The sequence below is a fragment of the Mercenaria mercenaria genome, chromosome 5, assembly GCF_021730395.1.
Source record: "Mercenaria mercenaria strain notata chromosome 5, MADL_Memer_1, whole genome shotgun sequence".
Classification (NCBI taxonomy): Eukaryota; Metazoa; Mollusca; class Bivalvia; order Venerida; family Veneridae; genus Mercenaria; species Mercenaria mercenaria.
The window spans coordinates 69,615,272-69,637,417 of NC_069365.1; the positions used below are offsets into that span (position 1 = coordinate 69,615,272).

The following is a 22,146-nucleotide window of genomic DNA, read 5'->3' on the forward strand; positions in this document are numbered from 1 at the left end:
TATGAAGTTTGTTATGGAGCTCCACATGTCCCAGCAGCCACCTGTATGAAGCAGCCACTAGCCTTAAGCAGTCGGTCAGCTTACCCTCGAAATTGACTTTGTGTTCTATTTCAGCTTGTCTAATGCAGTCATCTGCTGTAAGCAGCCAGATGGAGTTCAGTCATGGCGAAAGAATTTCAAGACTTGTTCGACATTCAGTCAGTTGTCCCAGGACAACATGTCTGACTGAATGAAAGCTTGTCTGACCGAAAAAAAAATGTTGTAAAGAGTAAACAAAAACAATCAGATACGTTGTCATGATGTTTTGCTGGAAGTAATGAAAAATGAATAGGTGAATTGTAATAAACACTTTGGCAGTTGTAAAAACCGACCCACTCCGTACTGTATTGAACATACGGTCTGACACCCCTTCCCTCCATGTTGGACCTAGCCATTTTTTGTTTGACATGTCTGACTGTCCGACGGGATTTCAGCGCGACTATGGTGTTGGTCCCAATTGGCTGGCTGCGTAATACAGAATTGACAGTCCTATAAAAGATGTAAACAACAGTGTCATAACTTTTAAAATGGGTAGAAACTTCTAATTGATACCATTATAAGTGATTATTATTATTTTGATATTTTAATCCATATCATGCTGGGCACGATTGATTCCCTTTGCGACCAGTGTAGATCATGACCAGATTGCACATCTGTGCAGTCTGATCATGATCTGCACTGTTCGCCATTCAGTCAGTATCTATTTGGTAAGCACCCCTTTTGACTGTAAATGGCACTGTCCAAATTGAAAGATGGAAAAGTTCATTACAGAAATTTTGCAGAGTAAGGGTTAAGGGTAGGCTTCAAAATAAAACTTACTATATTTATAATAGCTGAATCACTTACGTTACTTTTTATTTACAGATACTGTAAACAGACGTAAGTACTTCGTGGGAATGATTTTTATGTGGTTTTGACAAAACTGGATTTGTGTGGGGATACGAATTTGTAGATTCCAAATTAAAAGGAATTTTACTTGTTCAGTGGGATTAACTTTCATGATGAAATACATGAATCTTAGTCCCCCTCCCCACACCCCCCAACACAAATCTAAATTCTAACAGGTTTGGGTTTCTCTTTATGCAAAGGCTGTAGAAAGTTATTATGTAGCATTAAGTACAAAGGGTCAAATGACTAATTATAAATGTACTCTTATTACCATAGCACCAGCCAAATAGACACCTTCCTGTAGGACGTTTTTCATGAATTTCTTACAGGTTGACACAAGTTAGCTAATAGCTATAACATCACATTTAGTTATGCTTCCTTCTATAATTATATATTTTGAAATATCACGTTTTTAGCTCACCTGTCACATAGTGACAAGGTGAGCTTTTGTGATCACGCAGCGTCCGTCGTGCATCCGTGCGTCAGTCCGTCCGTAAACTTTTGCTTGTGACCACTCTAGAGGTCACATTTTTTGTGGGATCTTTATGAAAATTGGTCAGAATGTTCATCTTGATGATATCTGGGTCAAGTTCGAAACTGGGTCACGTGCCATCAAAAACTAGGTCAGTAGGTCTAAAAATAGAAAAACCTTGTGACCTCTCTAGAGGCCATATATTTCACAAGATCTTCATGAATATTGGTCAGAATGTTCACCTGATGATATCTAGGTCAAGTTCGAAACTGGGTCACGTGCCATCAAAAACTAGGTCAGTAGGTCTAAAAATAGAAAAACCTTGTGACCTTTTTAGAGGCCATATATTTCACAAGATCTTCATGAAAATTGGTCAGAACGTTCACCTTGATGATATCTAGGTCAAGTTCGAAACTGGGTCACGTGTTTTTAAAAACTAGGTCAGTAGGTCAAATAATGGAAAAACCTTGTGACCTCTCTAAAGGCCATATTTTTCATGGGATCTGTATGAAAGTTGGTCTGAATGTTCATCTTGATGATATCTAGGTCAAGTTTGAAACTGGGTCACGTGCGGTCAAAAACTAGTCAGTAGGTCTAAAAATAGAAAAACCTTGTGACCTCTCTAGAGGCCATATATTTCATGAGATCTTCATGAAAATTGGTCAGAATATTCACCTTGATGATATCTAGGTCAAGTTGGAAAGTGGGTCACGTGGCATCAAAAACTAGGTCAGTAGGTCAAATAATAGAAAAACCTTGTGACCTCTCTAGAGGCCATATTTTTCATGGGATCTGTATGAAAGTTGGTCTGAATGTTCATCTTGATGATATCTAGGTCAAGTTCAAAAGTGGGTCACGTGCCTTCAAAAACTAGGTCAGTAGGTCAAATAATAGAAAAACCTTGTGACCTCTCTAAAGGCCATATTTTTCATGGGATCTGTATGAAAGTTGGTCTGAATGTTTATCTTGATGATATATAGGTCAAGTTTGAAACTGGGTCAACTGCGATCAAAAACTAGGTCAGTAGGTCTTGAAATAGGAAAACCTTGTGACCTCTCTAGAGACCATATTTTTCAATGGATCTTCATGAAAATTGGTCAGAATTTTTATCCTGATAATATCTAGGTCAAGTTCAAAACTGGGTCACATGAGCTCAAAAACTAGGTCACTATGTCAAATAATAGAAAAAACGACGTCATACTCAAAACTGGGTCATGTGGGAAGAGGTGAGCGATTCAGGACCATCATGGTCCTCTTGTTATGTAAACACACACATTTTTGAAAATATGATATTCATTTGTACATTGTAGCTGTAGCTATTTATAATGCTTGAATGGAAGTCATTCAAATTCTCACTTGACACTTCTTTTTATATATATTCTGTTCTTTTCAGCAATTTTTATGAACACTTAATAAGTGGTTTGTTCAGTAGATCCCAAAATATAATTGATTCTGGTTTATTAAAAGATGAAAAAGTACACTTGAAATACTAAGTTGGATGCTCCACAAGTTTTATTATTTTGATGATTTGTTGCTTATAACCTGTCAGCCAATACTCTCATCTTGAGAAAAATTTAAGATTTTGATTTGCAAACTTATGGTAAAAGGTTTAAGTTTGGTATTAATGCTTGTTATGCACCATCATATCTCAGAATCCCCTAACCATTATAAACACAGTCACATTATATAGTATCTGATTTATGAAATTGTTGGCGTCAAACAGAAAAAAAGGGGAAAAAAAACAGTGTAAGGGCAATTAGATTAACCTTATAAACCCTTCAGTAGCCTAGCTAGTGTTAGAACACCTGGTTCAACTGAAGGAAACCATGGATTGGCTTCCTGGCCTTATCATACCAAAGACATGAAAAATTGGTACTAGTAGCTTCCTGGCTTGATACTCAGCTTTAAGGGGTTTGTACTTATGTATCATGTCACATGTCTGCAGTGTGATATTTCATTGAGGCAGCACTATAAAGTTTGGCATTGCACTCACAGATACAAGTTGACACTGTGGTATATATGATGAGAAAACTCTTGAAAAAGACGCTTAACTAAACGCACAGACATTAGACTAACCCTAAAATGCAGTCTGACCTCAACATGACTGTGTTGTTTTTTTTTGCTGTGATAAGTGAATATTGATTTCTTGAATATATACTAACATTTGTTAGAATTCATTCTCTGACAGTTTGATTTATATTTCAGCATCAATAGTGATGGGCATCCCAACAATCAGAAGGGAAAGGGCAGATTATCTTTCACAAACGGTGCAGTCACTGATAGAGGGAATGTCAGCGGAGGAACAAAAAGCGTGCCTTATTATAGTCTTTGTGGCTGAGGTAAGATATATATTAGCTGCACCATGAGAAAACCAACATAGTGCATTTGCGACCAGCATGGATTCAGACCAGCCTGTGCATCCGCGCAGTCTGGTCAGGATCCATGCTGTTCGCTAACGGTTTCTCTAATTACAATTATAGGTTTTAAAGCGAACAGTATGAATCCTGACCAGACTGCCAGATGCGCAGGCTGGTCTGGATCCATGCTGGTTGCAAATGCACTATGTTGGTTTTCTCATGGTGCGGCTCAAATAGGTTTGAGATTGATCCTGGTCATAAGGTCTGTACTTCCGGCTATCAATCCTATAGGTTGGAATATGATCCCGATTACTATATTTAGTATCAAGTTTCCCGTTCTGGAAGTAGGGAAAACCCCATAGATTGTTTCCAAAATGGGAAGTTTCCCATAACTCGAGCAAATAAAGTGGAGATGTGATTACAACATTACTGATTGTGTTAATATGTGGTTAGATTCTATAGTATAAATTATAAAGGGGACACTTACATATTTTCTGGATTATTCCTCCAGCTGAAAGAACCTGTGAAGCACCCAAGTTTTAACAAATTTTAATTTTGGAATGAGTGGAGCAAAACTGAACACCGAAATTGGGATGGCGAAACTTGAGTTAGAAGAAACATTTTTCTCCTCTAAGCAGTTGCGGCAAACTGGAAAACTGCAGACAAATCTTGGAAAGTTTCATACTGTGAAATCATTACCGTAATATTCGTGTGGGACTAATTTTCATGGATTTTGTGGTTGAGTCAATCAACGGAATTTAATCCCAACAGACAAGAAAAATTTCCTTTCATTTTATGTTCAAAAGTTGAAATCCACGAATTCATATCCCCACGAAAGTGCTGTTTTGACCAAAACCACGAAATTTCATGCCCACGGAATTAAATGATTTTACAGTATATAACATTTGCTAGACAAATTAAAGGTATAAATAAAATACAAGGTAACAGAAGTTTGGTCACATGTATCATCTACTGTATTCTTGGGTTACAAACACCATGGAAACACTTCTGTATGCTGAGGTCCTTTACAAGTTTTAGATTACACAATAACATATAACAATTGACTGCGAAAAACAATAGTACTAGCTGGAAGAATACAAACAACAATTATTTGATAATGGAGAGAAACTGGAAGATATTCTGTGTTTATATCCTAGAGACAAGTTATTGATATACCATAAAATGTCACTGGAAATGCCATCTGAGTCCTGCATCTCACTGGGAATTAATGTTGCTAGTCTGTGAGAATTTTATGCTGAATCACCAACACACTGTTTCCTGATATATACTTGAAGTTGACTTACTGAATGAATTTGTGTAACATGATTTTTGCATAGTTACAATTTTTATGCCCCCCGCATCTACTGATGTGGGAGGCATATAGTAATTGTCCTGTCCGTCCATCCGTTCGTTTGTTCGTCCGTCCGTCCGTCCGTCCGTATGAGGTTAACCAAATGGGACCATTGCGTCTAGCATCAATACGCTTAGAAGAATGAATTGATACTAATATAGATGTAACCTGTGACCATTCCTCATCTTCAAACATCACCTGACCTCAGTTTGACCTTGACCTTGATCTCGTTCTGGACTTGGGTTGCTTTGTATGGGCCACCTCTTGGTTAACCAAATAGAACCATTTCGTCTAGAATCAATACCCCTTACTAGAATGAATTGATACTAATGCAGATGTAACCTGTGACCATTCCCCATCTTCAAACATCACCTGACCTCAGTTTGACCTTGACCTCATTTTAGCCTTAGAGTTACCTGAACCATAAGGTGCAAAATCTATCGACAAGGATGCCACCGGGGGCATCAAGCGTTTATTGAACGCAGCTCCTTGTTTTTAGCTCACCTGTCACAAAGTGACAAGGTGAGCTTTTGTGATCGCGCGGTGTCCGTCGTCCGTCCGTCCGTTCGTGCGTCCGTGCGTGCGTGCGTCCGTAAACTTTTGCTTGTGACCACTCTAGAGGTCACATTTTTCATGGGATCTTTATGAAAGTTGGTCAGAATGTTCATCTTGATGATATCTAGGTCAAGTTCGAAACTGGGTCACGTGCCGTCAAAAACTAGGTCAGTAGGTCTAAAAATAGAAAAACCTTGTGACCTCTCTAGAGGCCATATATTTCAAAAGGATTCATGAAAATTGGTCAGAATGTTCACCTTGATGATATCTAGGTCAAGTTTGAAACTGGGTCACGTGCCATCAAAAACTAGGTCAGTAGGTCTAAAAATAGAAAAACCTTGTGACCTCTCTAGAGGCCATATATTTCACAAGATCTTCATGAAAATTGGTCAGAACGTTTACCTTGATGATATCTAGGTCAAGTTCAAAACTGGGTCACGTGCTGTCAAAATCTAGGTCAGTAGGTCAAATAATAGAAAAACCTTGTGACCTCTCTAAAGGCCATATTTTTCATGGGATCTGTATGAAAGTTGGTCTGAATGTTCATCTTGATGATATCTAGGTCAGATTCGAAACTGGGTCACGTGCGGTCAAAAACTAGGTCAGTAGGTCTAAAAATAGAAAAACCTTGTGACCTCTCTAGAGGCCATATTTTTCAATGGATCTTCATGAAAATTGGTCAGAATGTTCACCTTGATGATATCTAGGGCAAGTTCGAAAGTGGGTCACGTGCCCTCAAAAACTAGGTCAGTAGGTCAAATAATAGAAAAACCTTGTGACCTCTCTAGAGGCCATATTTTTCATGGGATCTGTATGAAAGTTGGTCTGAATGTTCATCTTGATGATATCTAGGTCGAATTCGAAAGTGGGTCACGTGCCGTCAAAAACTAGGTCAGTAGATCAAATAATAGAAAAACCTTGTGACCTCTCTAAAGGCCATATTTTTCATGGGATCTGTATGAAAGTTGGTCTGAATGTTCATCTTGATGATATCTAGGTCAAGTTCGAAACAGGGTCATGTGCGGTCAAAAGCTAGGTCAGTAGGTCTAAAAATAGAAAAACCTTGTGACCTCTCTAGAGGCCATACTTGTGAATGGATCTCCATAAAAATTGGTCAGAATGTTCACCTTGATGATATCTAGGTCAAGTTTGAAACTGGGTCACGTGCCATAAAAAACTAGGTCAGTAGGCAAATTAAAAAAAAACCTTGTGACCTATCTAAGAGGCCATACTTTTCATGGGATCTGTATGAAAGTTGGTCTGAATGTTCATCTTGATGATATCTAGGTCAAGTTTGAAACTGGGTCAACTGCGGTCAAAAACTAGGTCAGTAGGTCTAAAATTATTAAAATCTTTTGACCTCTCTAGAGGCCATATTTTTCAATGGATCTTCATGAAAATTGATCTGATTGTTCACCTTGATGATATCTAGGTTAGTTTCGAAACTGGGTCACGTGTGGTCAAAAACTAGGCCAGTAGGTATAAAAATAGAAAAACCTTGTGACCTCTGTAGAGGCCATATTTTTCATGAGATCTTCATGAAAATTAGTGAGAATGTTCTCCTTGATGATATCTAGGTAAATTTCAAAACAGGTTCACGTACCTTCGAAAACTAGGTCAGTAGGTCAAATAATAGAAAAACCTTGTGACTTCTCTAGAGACCATATTTTTCAATGGATCTTCATGAAAATTGGTCAGAATTTTTATCTTGATAATATCTAGGTCAAGTTCAAAACTGGGTCACATGAGCTCAAAAACTAGGTCACTATGTCAAATAATAGAAAAAACGACGTCATACTCAAAACTGGGTCATGTGGGAAGAGGTTAGCGATTCAGGACCATCATGGTCCTCTTGTTTTTAATCATTTGGGTAAAAAGCATTATTTACAGGCCTAGGGCTTTTTCAGGACTGGTCTGATTTCAAGCTTTTGACTGCCAGAATCTTCCTATATAACTGTATTAAAAATGGAGATTTCAAGCTTGAGAATGTCATTTTCAGGTGTTTGATTTTTGATTGAATCCCAGAAAGGTTTTGTCCATATTGAAGACGTTTCATAAAACTATAGTGTCTTCATATGTAAGGTTGTTTTATCCGTCTGTATTTTTGGTGTTACAACCCTTGCTTGCGAGCTTAGCTCAGAAGGGAGGACACAGATCCTCAGGTCACAGGGTCTTAAGCTCAATCCTCAGATCTCTGTTACAGTAATGATTTGATAATAGAATTTATGTCTAGAGTCCTTTTGTCCCCCACCTGTGATTCATGTGAAGAAGTTGGCATTTACTTGTGGAACACATGTTAGTTCTGGGACAGAATCCAGGAACATTGGTTTGGTTAATTGCTGGCTGTTACATAACTGAAATACTGTTAAAAACAGCGCTTAACCCAAAACAAGCAAACAAACAAATTAAAATATTTAGTAAAGAGCAAAACAAATATTTCGGAAGCACTCTGACAGGTTAACCTCAATATTCAGATATGGCAACAATAGCAGATGGTCAAAATATCTGAAAAGGATATTGAGTCTGGAATTATTGTCTGACATTTATTATTTAGTCTTAGGAGCTTATTTAGTTGAAATGTCAGTTAATTTGACCTCGAATTTAATAATGTAGGTTTTATTTGGATGGTAGTTATTTTTGCCAGATGTATCATAATTAAGAATAATTTACTTGGATCTATGCTAGCTAATAGTCTATTATTAAAATATTTGTCTCTTGTCACCAGTGACCCCCTGAAGATCATACGCCTCAATACAAGAGCAGATATTTTACAATTGGTTTGTTCTCCAGAAACAGTACACTGCAGTGCTCCCAGTGATGATCAATGAAGAGAGGAGGTTCTGCTGTGTTTTATCTTTACATAAAAAATGATGATTTTGTCTTTCAGCCATGGGACAAACCCTATGCAGAAGAAGTTGGCAGGCGTCTCAGTAAAGAGTAAGTTTTCTTCTATTTTACTCTCAGCTGGTCATCAAATTTTGTTCATACTTGAATAAGTTCAGATGGGATTGTACCAGGTTTGGTTGTTAATATATATGAGCCGTGCCATGGGAAAACCAACATAGTGGGTTTGCGACCAGCATGGATCCAGACCAGCCTGCACATCCGCGCAGTCTGGTCAGGATCCATGCTGTTCGCTAACATTTTCTCTAATTCCAATAGGCTTTGAAAGCGAACAGCATGGATCCAGCATGGTTTTCTCATGGCACGGCTCATATGACATGAAATGAAAGGTTAAAACCAAAGGATAATCCTTGCAAGTTCTATAACTTATGAGTGTGATCTCGAGGATGTTCAGTCATGAATACAGTTTGACCTGTATTAACAAGCTATTAAATGGGGTGACACTGTCTGCAGTGTCTGGCTGCTAAAGGCAAGAGGCTGCCTTAGACAAGTTGAAATTAGAAATCGGTATAGGAAGTAATCTGCTTTACAGGTGACTGCTACATCGGGTTCAACTGTATGTGACAAAAATTTTCATTAAAGGCAGCAGTTAGGTTGAGGTTATGATTTATTATTGAAGGTCAAGTAGTTCTCGTATTTATTTCTGATATCACTTTGATTGAACTTATCTTAAAGTAGTCTTTAAGTATATCTGAAGTTTTATGACCTAGCTTCCATATTTCATGAGTTTGCAATAATTGCTTGCTGTAGAGAAAGGTAAATAAACATGCAAGTTTTGTTAAACATTTAATAATTTATTAGCTGCATAAGTGCAAAAATGGGTAGAGATTTTCTGTAGGACCTCCAGTTCAAAACTATCTTTTTCCATGTACTTTTTAAAATCATTTGACATGAATATGTCCTTTATAGCTAGCACAATATTTCATTTTTAGCTCTCCTGATCCAAGATGTGAAGGGTGAGCTATTTAACCCTTATCATGCTGGACACAACAGATTCTGCCTTTGCAACCAGTGTAGATCATGATCAGCCTGCACATCCATGCAGTCTGATCAAGATCAGCACTGTTCGTCATTCAGTCAGTATCTTTTAGTAAGCACCCCTTTAAACAGTTAATGGTACTGTCCAAATTAAAAGATGGACAAGTTCATTATAGAATTCTAGCAGGGTAAGGGTTAATATAGGTGGGTGGACTGTTCTCTATTATCTGTCTTCTACAGCTTTACTTTAAAGTTTCTTGTCTGAAACTGCTAGTCAGAATTACACCAAATGTTGTTCAAATTGTTCAGCTAAAGTATTTAAGGGTCACCAGAAAAAAAGCAAAAACCCATGAAACAACTTTCCACATGAGCCCCTTGATGGATTTACTCATCCTTGAAGGGACTTTTAATTGCTCTGCTTTACTGCATGTTTGGGGATGTCATTACTAAAACTAAAAAAACACCTTTAGCCTGCTTGACGCATTGCGACAAGTATAGACCAAGACAAATGTGCAGGCCGATCATAGTTTGCGCTGTTCGCTATTCAGTCAGTAAATTTTCAGTGAACACCCCTTTGAATAAGAAGTGGTACTGCCCAAATTGAGTGATTGACCAGTCCATTTTAGAAATTTAGCAGGGTAAAGGTTAAATAACTTGAACTGTTTGATGGATGTTCACCAGAAATTTTTTTTAACAACTTCTTGTAAAATGCTTGATTATGGCTATTTTTAAACAACTACTTCTCATGAGCTTCTTGATTTATTGCAGAAACATCCTTACTTATACTTTTCCAAAGTTTGATTCAGTGGTATAGTTCTGTTTGGCTGCACTTGTTGAGGGGAGGGTAACTAGATCTATAAATAAAAAAGCCTTGAAACAACTTCTTCTCATGAACTACTTGAGGGGTGACCACCAAAATATCAAAATCTAGTAGCAACCTAGGGCTGTTATGATTTAAGATTTGGAAAGTTGCCAAGAATTGAATTAATGCCTTGAAAGTTAAGTGCAAGATAAGTGACTGGTTATTGTCTGTTATGTAGATTGAACAAGCCGATTGCTGGATAATTAATTGCTTGGTCTACAGATTTTAAGAGCCAAAAATGGCGCACGGAATGACTTCTTCGCTTGAATGTCTGTAGGTCTTGAATAATTAAACAGTTCCTATAGTCTCTCTGGTCTCTTATTTTATTGCAATGGATAGACCTCACAGAAACTATTTTTTTATAGAAAATGTTTCAGGGAATAGAGAATTAGAAATGTTTTAATTTGAACACGGCAAAGCAAAGGTATTTTGAAGATGGAAGTTACTTCTGCATTTTATAGATTTATATTTGGTTGATAGTGATAACCTGTTGGCCTGAACAGTTTTTAGCTCACCTGAGCACGAAGTGCTCAAAGGTGAGCTTTTGTGATCCTGTGTCCGTTGTCCGTCCGTCCGTCGTATACAATTTGACTGTTAACACTCTAGAGGTCACAATTTTGGCCCAATCTTAATGAAACTTAGAATGTTACCCTCAATAAAATCTTGGACGAGTTCGATATTGGATCATCTGGGGTCAAAAACTAGGTCACCAGGTCAAATCATAGGAAAATCTTGCTCACACTCTAGAGGTCACAATTTTGGCCCAATCTTAATGAAACTTGGTCAGAATTTTACTCTCAATAAAATCTTGGACGAGTTTGATATTGGGGTCATCTGGGATAAAAAACTAGGTAACCAGGTCAAATCAAAGGAAAAATCTTGTTAACACTCTAGAGGTCACAGTTTTGGCCCAATCTTAATGAAACTTGGTCAGAATGTTACTCTCAATAAAATCTTGGACGAGTTTGATATAGGGTCATCTGGGGTCAAAAACTAGGTCACCAGGTCAAATCAAAGGAAAAGCTTGTTAACATTCTAGAGGTCACAATTTTGGCCCAATCTTAATGAAACTTGGTCAGAATATTACTCTCAATAAAATCTTGGACGAGTTCAATATTGGGTCATCAGGGGTCAAATCAAAGGAAAAGCTTTTTAACACTGTAGAGGCCACATTTATGACTGTATCTTCATTAATTTTGGTCAGAATGTTAATCTTGATGATCTCAAGGTCCAGGTTGAATCTGGGTCATGTAGGTTCAAAAACTAGGTCACCAGGTCAAATCAAAGGAGAAGCTAGTTAACACTGTAGAGGCCACATTTAAGACTTTATCTTCATGAAACTTGGTCAGAATGTTAATTTTGATGATCTTTAGGTCAAGTTCGAATCTGGGTCATGTGGGGCCAAAAACTAGGGCACCGGGTCAAATCAAAGGAAAAGCTAGTTAACACTTTAGAGATCACATTTATGACCATATCTTTATGAAACTTGGTCAGAATGTTAATCTTGATGATCTTTAAGTCAATAGGTCAGGCGAGCGATACAGGGCCTTCATGGCCCTCTGTTTTTATATTCTGCTGTTGTAACAGAATTTATTAGCAGATGCTGAATTTATTATTTGTTATAATTTGATCAAGTTTTTATTTTGTTAGAGAAGTCAAGGGGTCAGAATGACAGTGATTCAACTGTTATTTTGAGATTTCCCCTTTCCATACTCCCAAACTTGGGCACAATACATGTGCCTTTTGTGATTTCCACTTACCTTACATGGAAACATCGGCACAAAATGTGTGCTTTTAGTAGTAATATAATTATGTATCAAGTGATCAGTGTAGATTTTGTTTGTATCTGAACAGATTCCAGCAGCATTTTGAGAGTGGATTACTGGAGGTGATATCGCCACCAGCAGAGTTCTATCCAGACATGGACAATCTGAAACTTACATTTGGTGATACAAAAGAGAGAGTCAGGTATGAAGTAACAAATTACAATATTTGGCAAAAAGATGTAATTTGTGGTTTGTCTGATTTTTGAAAAAAAATCTACGAGATATTGTGGTCACTTGATCGTTGGCGTTGGTTAAAATTTTTGTTTAGGTCCATCTTTTCTCAAACACTGTAAGAGCTACAGCTTTGAAACCTTGCATACTTGTTTATCATCATTAGGGGACTATGTAGGCCAAGAACCGTAACTCTGATATGCATTTTGTTAGAATTATGGCTCTTTTTGTACTTAGAAAATTTGAGTTTATTGGTTAAAACTTTTGTTTAGGTCATATTTCTCAAAAAACTATAACATCTTTGAAACATTGCACACTTGTTTATCATCATTATGGGACAATGTAGGTTAAGAACCATAACTCTAACATGGATTTTGTCAGAATTATAGCCCTTTTTGTACTTAGAAAAACTGAATTATAAGTCTTTTCTTGCATATTGTCCAGCATTTGCAGGCGAGCAATGACACCTGTAGGCAGTGCTCTTGTTAATAGATATTTGAAGACCAAAAATCTGTTAAGTACTGATACCTTCAATGGATATGGCAAACACAGTACAAATATGAACTACCTTTCTACCTTTTTGAATACAGATATTAGGGAAAACAAAATACCGTGAAATCATTAATTTTCATGGGAGACAAATTGTCTTTGACTTTTTTTGTTGTGTGAAGCCATTAAATTTAGATAAATGAATGCAGAGAATTTCTGTATTATTGATCATTTACCTTTATGACATTTACAAATATAAGCCCCCATTTTGGAAAAAACCATTCAATTTTATGCCCATACAAGTAAACAATTTCACAATAGGAATTTTTTTCCCTTTTGAAATGACTGTACATGTGCCTTTTCTGAAACTCGACACCATAGAAATATTTAGTAGAGTGTAAAACAACAAGTTAACTGTGATACTGGTTTCATATTCTTATTGTAACAAGATATATCCTCCACATCTTATTTGAATGTAATTTAAAGGTACCTGGTTCGGGTGAATTTTAAAAAAAAAAAAAAAATTCATTTCCATGAAGCAATGCGTGAAACAGTGAGTGAAAATATGTGTTAGGTATTGGTAAAATGACAAGAAGAATGTTGATTTTATCCATTATTTCAAGTATTTCAACTCTTTTGCACAATATTATTTTAGTTTTTTATTAGGTATTGGGATTCCTTGCAAAAAGCATAATGTAAGTTTGTACCATAAGTCACTTTCACAGAACCCACATTTTATGGACTTCAAGGGAGAAAAGAATCGTTTTTTTTTTCTACCATGTAGAATTTGATTAAACCCTGATTTTTCAAAACTTCAGAATATACTTAGAAAATTTGGCAAATAAACAAGATAGGATCATTTGCTTGACTATTTGCTGGACAGATTTGAAAAATGTTGACCTCACACAAGTATTCATTATTGGCATCTATAGGAAAATCACAAATTTGATAACATTTTTGCAAATGGAAAATTTTCTAATGTAGATTTAAATCAGACTTCTCACATTCATAAATAAACATAATGGTCTATAACTCACATTACATGCTGATTTTAAGACAGTATTTGGAATTATTAATGTATCGAATGTTTATGATCATATTTTATCTTAAGAAAATACTGTTGCCGTTTTGATAAATGTACTCACGGGTTGCCATTAATTCATAAAACAATTTTCATTTCCATATACAGAGTCCATGCTTTCTTCTATGTTATCTGGATAATATTACATCATAACTTACGGTTTAACAAAAGTGCAGAACTACTTTAAGATGTAAACTTTTATTTTTAGAGAGAAAAAAAAAATGTCTTCATTTAGCTCCCAGCTTGTAAACCATGAAAACCTGTTTTGCTTTTCATTGTCGGTGTATTTTCTTACATAAAGATAGAGAAATTTGTTTATACCACTTTTTTTCTGTGACTGCAATTGAAGATTACTAAGACTTGCAATTTCTGTTTTACTTTATAACATTTATTTTGAAAATTGCATTTTACATTTCACAAATGGGCAACTATTTTAGAATTAGAATGAAAGAACAGACAAAATTTTCTCCCAGGGATTTATGTTTGATTTTTGTCTGACAGAAATGCCATTTGTCAACATTACATTTTGTATTTTCTGTTAGAAACAGTTGTAGTTTAACCAGTATTTGTTGATTGTTTTTACCAGTTTTAACATGTTCTATTCAAATAATGTGCAGCTCCCCAATCCCCCCCCCCCCCCCCCCCACACACACACACTAGCACACTACATGATTCAGTAAGAGATTTTTTAGACAAATTCAGATGCTATTTGTAGATATTTTACGGAAATGATGAATATACATTTTCCTTGTCTATTTTTAGATGGAGAACGAAACAGAATTTAGACTTTACTTTCCTCATGTTGTATGCAAGGACAAGAGGATTTTATTATGTCCAGGTATGTATTGACATCTTTATTAAAGAAGCTCATAGCTAGCCTTTTAACTACTTGTTAAAAGGCGTATGTGTGGCTTTGGATGAAAATGTCCCCCTGTCGTTCCAAAGAGAAAAAAAATTGAAAGATAAAAGAAATATGATACCAGGGCTCAAATTCTTTGTTTTTTTATCAAATTATTATCTGCTAATTTGGTGGGAATAATCATTGGGAATATTTTTATTGGGCCATTAAAAAACTGCATGGCTTAATTTTGTCATAGCGGACAGTAAATGACTCTTCTTAAGGTGGAGTGCGACCTTTAAATTTTTTTTAAATACATCTATGAAAAATTAACGAAAGAAAATTGAGGATATTTCTGATTTATTCTCTTTTTCCGTTTGGCTCTTATTTAAGCCACACTTGTTTGGTGCGCTGTCAAACTTGGCCACTAACGGCACTTTTTGGGCGTCATTTCTTGGCGTCATTTTCATTGTTTCTGTAAGGTTTTCAGCATATCCCTGTTTTTGTTGGAAGCGGACACGAATGAAGTTTATATATTTTTAAAAGATTTAAAATTTCCTTTCCGGTGATATAAATTTCGTGAAAGATCTATGACGTACCTTAAGATTATGACGCATTAAAGCGTCAGACTTACACAAAATGTAACGTACAGTTTAGCTGGAAAATTGTCCGTTTTTTTGAGTATAACATTTTTTCGGGTCGAGGAATTTTGTTTAAATTTCAATCATAAATGCGCAAGTATATTTACTTGCATTTGGTTAACAAAAAATTGTATGTCACCGAATTCGTTTTTTCAGTACGACCGATTTTGTTTTCCCAACCCCGAGCTAAAATGCGGCGTTATTTGGTGGTATTTTTAAAATTACGCTAAAGTTTCGGACGATTTCGGAAAACTTGTACTATGAAACATGTTGTCGACATTCTATCGTAAAAATATACGTTCAATAAAAGCATATTCTGAAATATAAGAAATAACACATATTCAGTAAATCAAATAATAATAGAAAAAAGAAGTCCCGGCTAGTTTTGAGTTGCGAACTTTTGGTTTTTACTTCAATTATAATAAACTTTATTAGCGTTCGATTTTAATACGCGATTTTAATGAAATTACTTCTGTCAAAAAGCGCATCATTAAATTTTTGTATTATCTTCATTATTAGGATTTGATGTGAATATGTGTTATAATGGACTCATAATGGACTCATGCATCGTGTTAGAATCGAAATAAGAAGTTCCCAAGTGAGATTTATCGTAGAATATATATATATATATTTGGTTGGGGTTAACGTCGCACTCCGTAGAAGCAATATAAAACTGATCAGGAGTGGGTATGGGTGTAGGGACAATGTCATAGCATATGAGTATGTTGTTGTCTTGGTCATTGACTGATAAAGTTTGTGTCGGCAGATTGCTGTTGCTCTTTTATCAAAATTTTGATCAAAATTTATAAATTTTGTTGTTTATTTTTCTTGCTCCACTTGCACTTGTTATTGTAAAAACATACTTAAATCTGAAAACACTTAAAATCCTAAATACATACATGATTTCAGATGCATATATACTATAGCTGCTATTGACCATAAGAACAATTTACTTAATGGCAATTGTCCATCACTAGTAAAATTTGGAAGGATAAGCAGCCGTGTCTGTAACAACAGACTATGAATTCCAAAGCATTAATTCCTAATGAAAAACAAGTTACCTATCCCATAATCAAAGAGAATCAACGACAGCAAAAAGAACAGATCATAAATTAACATTTAGACTTTGTTATCCTCATTGCCATAGTATAACACTCAATTTCAGTTATATAAACTATCACTTCATTAATTTCTACATGGAAATCATACCGTTATGACTATATATTTCCATGTCATTATACTGCAAAGCACTTACTCAACCCTACATCACTCCGTCGAGGGAGGGGTTAGTATAAAGAAACCAAATTTCAGTTCCAGCCGCCTTCTTCTTATGCCCTTACACTCATCTCCCAAAATTTATTGCAGAAAAAAATACATCAATCAAAATTAATCATGCCATGAATTTCCCAGTCCAATACTTCCAATTTATATTTCCCGCAGTAGTGCACTATGACAAGTCTATATCTGCATGTAGTTCTCGTGCGGCTATCAGTTTGTAACATTATTAACCGTTAATAAGTCGGCTATAGTATTTATACGACTTTACAACTATGCTTTGCACGGAATGTCACAGCTCAGAGGGTTAGGCAGACTGGCTGTACTATTCACTATAACCTGGCGCTGAGTTAACAAACTGTAGGGAATCTAAAATGATAGTATATTCATGGCATGTAACGCGCGAACTGATTATACGTCCTACCCCTTAATACGTTTGAAATACGGTAATACCTCGATTTCTTTAAAATAAAGAAGTGGAAAACCACAGGTCACCCAACATGACATAAACGAAAATGTTGCAGGTTCGGTTTGATTGACGGTAGTGGAAGTGCAAGCCCTCTAGCCCCGAGATGAGCAGAACTAAACATTTTTACACATGTTATAAGTACCAGAAAGTAATTTAGAAACCTAGGATATACATATGTGCATATTGCCTTTTGTTTGAATAAACTATCTGTCTGTCTCTCTCTCTCTCTCTGTCTCTGTCTGTCTCTCTCTGTCTCTGTCTCTCTCTCTCTCTCTCTCTCTCTCTCTCTATCTATCTATCTATCTATCTATCTGTGCAATAAATACTCAGAACCAGTTAATATTTAATTACTAATACCGTCTGCACAATTCCTTTATCATTGTTTCGTGATATAGATTTTATATTTCAGCCTTAACACCTGTCACAAGACTTTTGTCTCTGTATAATTATTTACTTGATGGTTTCCAATAACGTAGTGATTCATTTCACTGAAACTGTTTTGAAGTTTTGAAAGGAAGACGATTGTGATATCAAAAACATGCAACAGATGGCAAACAATAACTTGGTCTAGAAATCAATATAATGCTTACAACATTTTCCTAACTGCAATATTTAAAAGAGAATTTACCGTAAATTTAGGTGAAGAATGAAATAAGAATCTGTTGAAATAGCTTCATCATTTTGTCTGTTTTTAAATTGTGCATAAGTCAAAGTTTGTCCTCAGCAGTCTGATCAGTTCATAGGTATTCTAGAGTATTTACTGCAAGGTACTTTGCATATATTCTGTTGTAACACGTATGAACACAAGTTTACTTTATTTAAGAACTGAATAATAATTTCTGTGCGTTTATACGGAATAAAGTACATTGGGACTTCCTGCAAATTCATGAATCACATAAGCGATACGTGGCCTTCCAGTGTGGTTCATAACCATATGAACGCACATAAAAAATAGCATTCAATTCTTATAATTACATTTTATGATACCTTGCTACAAAAATAACTGATTTGCTTTCTAGAAGTATCAGAAAATCAAAATAAATGTCAAGATATCCTTCCGTCATCCTATAACAGAACAGTCAAAAAGGCCCGCCCACGTTCAATGATAATTCGCCTTCCGATAAAAATAGTTCCTGGTTTTGGTTTGAAATATTTTAACTCCAGTGAATTCTCTGATCTTTGACACCAGAAAAATTAGTTAAAGCTATAATTAAATGTTCTTTTTCAAAGTTTTGGCGTCCAGTTTTGAAATAATTTTTGGAACATGACCATTCTGTTCATTGATAAAGTATGTTGATGTTTTAATGTATTTAAAAGTTAATGCGTTATGTAATACAAAATTAATGATGCTTGTTCTACAGAAATTAGCCTTGAACATTATGCCATTCTGTTATAAAACTTTCATTTGGCAAGTGATTTGAAATCAGCGACCTTATCGTAGAATAACCCGAGTTTTTCGTTCTTATGCTTAGGAATTTAAACTCGAATGCTAACCAAATTAATTATAATTGAAAAAAAATCCCGAAAATTCACAGCTCAAAACTAGCCGGGTCTTCATGTTTCTATTATAATCCGAATTATAGGCCTATGTGTTATTTTCTTATATTTCAGTATATTATGCTAACATTAAACGTATAAATTAACGAAATCATGTCGACAATAAGCTCCATAGTACAAATTTTCCGAAATCGTCCGAAACTATCAGCGTAACTTTAAAAATACCACCAAGTAACATCACGTTTTTACTTAAGTTTTCTATTATAATTCGAGATACTGTATATGTGATGTTTTTTATATTTCAGTATATGCTTTCATTGAGCGTATATTTTTACGTTAAAATGTCGACAACTTGTTCCATAGTACAAGTTTTCCGAAATCGTCCGAAACTTTAGCGTTACTTTAAAAATACCACCAAATAACGTCGCATTTTAGCTTGGGGTGGGGAAACACAATCGGTCGTACTGAAAAAACGAATTCGGTGACATACAATTTTTTGTTAATCAAACGCAAGTAAATATACTTGCGCATTTAAGATTGAAATTTAAACAAAATTCCTTGACCCAAGAAAATGTTATACTCAAAAAACGGACAACTTTCCAGCTTAACTCTACGTTACATTTTGTGTAAGTCTGACGCTTTAATGCGTCATAATCTTAAGGTACGTCAAAGATCATTCACGAAATTTATATCACAGGAAAGGAAATTTTAAATCTTTTAAAAATATACAAATTTCATTCGTGTCCGCTTCCAACTGAAAAAGGGATATGCTGAAAACCTTACAGAAACAATGAAAATGATGCCAAGAAATGACGCCCAAAAAGTGCCGTTAGTGGCCAAGTTTGACAGCGCACCAAACAAATGTGGCTTAAATAAGAGCCAAACGGATAACGGGAATAAATCAGAAATATCCTCAATTTTCTTTCGTTAATTTTTCATAGATGTATTTTAAAGAAATTTAAAGGTCGCACTCCACCTTAACCCTTTACCACACAGAACAGAAGCCAAAGTAACCTCTTTTACATAACACTGATAAGTGATAATCAATAATCAATAATCGGTATATGGCTGATAAAGGTGACTGTCTTATCTGAACAGAGGTGTTGGCATTATTTTGTGATTACACACACTTATGTTAAAAATGTCATTATTTTAATATTTTCTGTAAGTTTGACATTATTTTTGTCAATATAAAGTTTATAGCAATTTAAATTCTCTTTCCGATGATACAAAATTTATTGTAGTTTCTCTTTGAGTTTCGAAGATATAAAGTGTTAAAGTACGGGAATATATATTTTTAGGCATAAAATTCTGTTTTGGATTACTTTCACATTGAAATTCATATACAATTTCATTTTGATGTTTGAAAGTTTGATTTATAGTTAATAGATTTATTTTCCGAATCGGAATCGGTAAGTATTTATATAAAAAAAACAACCATCAAACTGAGTAACACTACAAAAATAACGGATCATAAAATTTCTGAAAGTGCAAAAAGATCGCTGAGATCGAGACTCGTAACCGACTACAGTATTCTTGTGCTAAAAATTAAAAATTTTAAGATAATATTACGTAATATTTTGATGATCAAACGTCGGTACATCACGGGTGACTTCCGCAGCAATTAACTCTTGGGGTGTCATAAAATATTTGAAAGCCGCGGTCCTTCTGTTTTGATTAACACTTCCCGTTATGTAAGGCCATAAATTCCAAGCCATCGTATACACAAATTGTTGTTTAGGGGAAATCCGCATGTATCACGCGTGACCTTCATGACCTAACACATTTAAAAATACTTTGATGTTAAATGGTTGTTATTTTTAGAACGAGGAAAGCCCGCGAACCGGCCAGTTGCAAGCAGTTTTCTCAGTAATTTTCCATGACGTAGCGTCGTGCACATGTAGGAAAAAACCCCGGTGTCTTCTTTGCAAAGTACTCGATAAATTTAAATAGTAACCACATGATCTTGTACGTAAATAATGATGACGAAATCCCATATTTTGAGTTAGTAAACATCCGGAATTTGTTTCTTTAGGAAAAGAACGAAAATAAAGCGATTGATTATGAGACACGGGATAAAACGATTCTGTTCAAATGGCCGTTAATCGGTATAATACGTTTCTATCGGGGAACCGATAGACTCGGGTCAATACGTTTCTGTTCGGTAATCGATAGATACGGTGATAAACGTATCCATGTGGGAAAGGGTTAATAACTTGTAAACATGTTTTAACTTTATTTCTCAAGAATTAGGGACTAAAGTCTAAAGCCACGCATACTCCTTTCTTGAAATAGGTAAAACACATTGATATGTTAATCCTAGTTGTAAACAGTAAAGCATTTTGAGTGTGTGTATGGAATGATTGTTGTCAAAATCAGTTCTGATTTTTATTTCACACCTATTGCATGTATGCTTTGTATAGATAAACAATTTAAAAGGCATGTCAAGCTATGTTATTGGATGAATAGGATATACAGTATTTGTGTACAATTCCTGCCTCTTTGTTAAAATCATTGGAAAAGCAAATTCCATTTTATAAACAGAAAATGGGTATAGATATAACTGTATGTGAAGCAAAATGAAACATTTGAGTGTATTGCATAACTTCTTACTTTTAATAACATTTTCACCAGTGTCCTGCATAGAGCTGAGGCAGATTTGTAGTGAATGGGATAGTTTACAATTTTACCAGTGTCCTGCATAGAGCTGAATAGTATATATTTCCCCAGTGTCTTGCATATGGCTGAGTAGTATATATTTTCACCAGTGTCTTGCATATAACATTAGCCCGGCATATAAATCCCAAAATATGGCCGAACCTTGCACATTTTAGTAGAGACTTAAGATAATACATTTCTTAAAGAACAATACCAGAAGATAAATTCTGGATATGGAACACTCGAATCAGTCAACCATGAAAGCCTGAGCAGACTGTTTTATGACGTCATCTTTAGGACTATAGAATTCGTAAAAATAATTTGATCATGTTCAGCAACGTTTAAAATTTTATCGCCTTTTTCGAAATTTCTAATAATCTGGTGACAAAACAATTGGGCTATGTAGAGCTTCTCAAAGTTACATTATTTTAAGAAATATCAAAGAAAGGTTACTTCTGGAATAATTTGTATGAACAGGGATAAATTATCTAAAACGACGTATCACATTTCTTAAACTTTACATCCTGTTTTTAAACAACGACAAAATTTTTATAAAATAGTGTTATAAAAAAGAGGAAACATATGTTCATAATTAGATTATATCGCTTTAGAATTGTTCCGACTATAAATGCCTTTTCGGGTTATTTTAAACTTGTCCACACATACGGGAGAGATGCCTCATATTTTGCTCATTCTAAATGTTGTATATTTCTTTCTTGTGTGGATACAAACTAAACCTCGTGTTTATGTAATAATCAATTCATATGTAGATCTTAATTTGAATTAAATACTTTC

General features: G+C 35.2%; 1 protein-coding gene across 5 annotated transcripts in view; it reads left to right on the forward strand.

The window, feature by feature from the left end:
* The window catches only part of LOC123557532 (alpha-1,3-mannosyl-glycoprotein 4-beta-N-acetylglucosaminyltransferase B-like), an 84,294-nt gene that overhangs the window by 33,167 nt on the left and 28,981 nt on the right, over positions 1 to 22,146 (forward strand). For all 5 annotated transcript variants that reach the window (XM_053543858.1, XM_053543857.1, XM_045349041.2 and 2 more), the window contains exons 5-8: positions 3,605 to 3,738; positions 8,550 to 8,599; positions 12,261 to 12,374; positions 14,736 to 14,811. In XM_053543858.1, the coding sequence (XP_053399833.1) occupies positions 3,605 to 3,738; positions 8,550 to 8,599; positions 12,261 to 12,374; positions 14,736 to 14,811 (374 nt within the window). The remainder of the gene's footprint in view (positions 1 to 3,604; positions 3,739 to 8,549; positions 8,600 to 12,260; positions 12,375 to 14,735; positions 14,812 to 22,146) is intronic.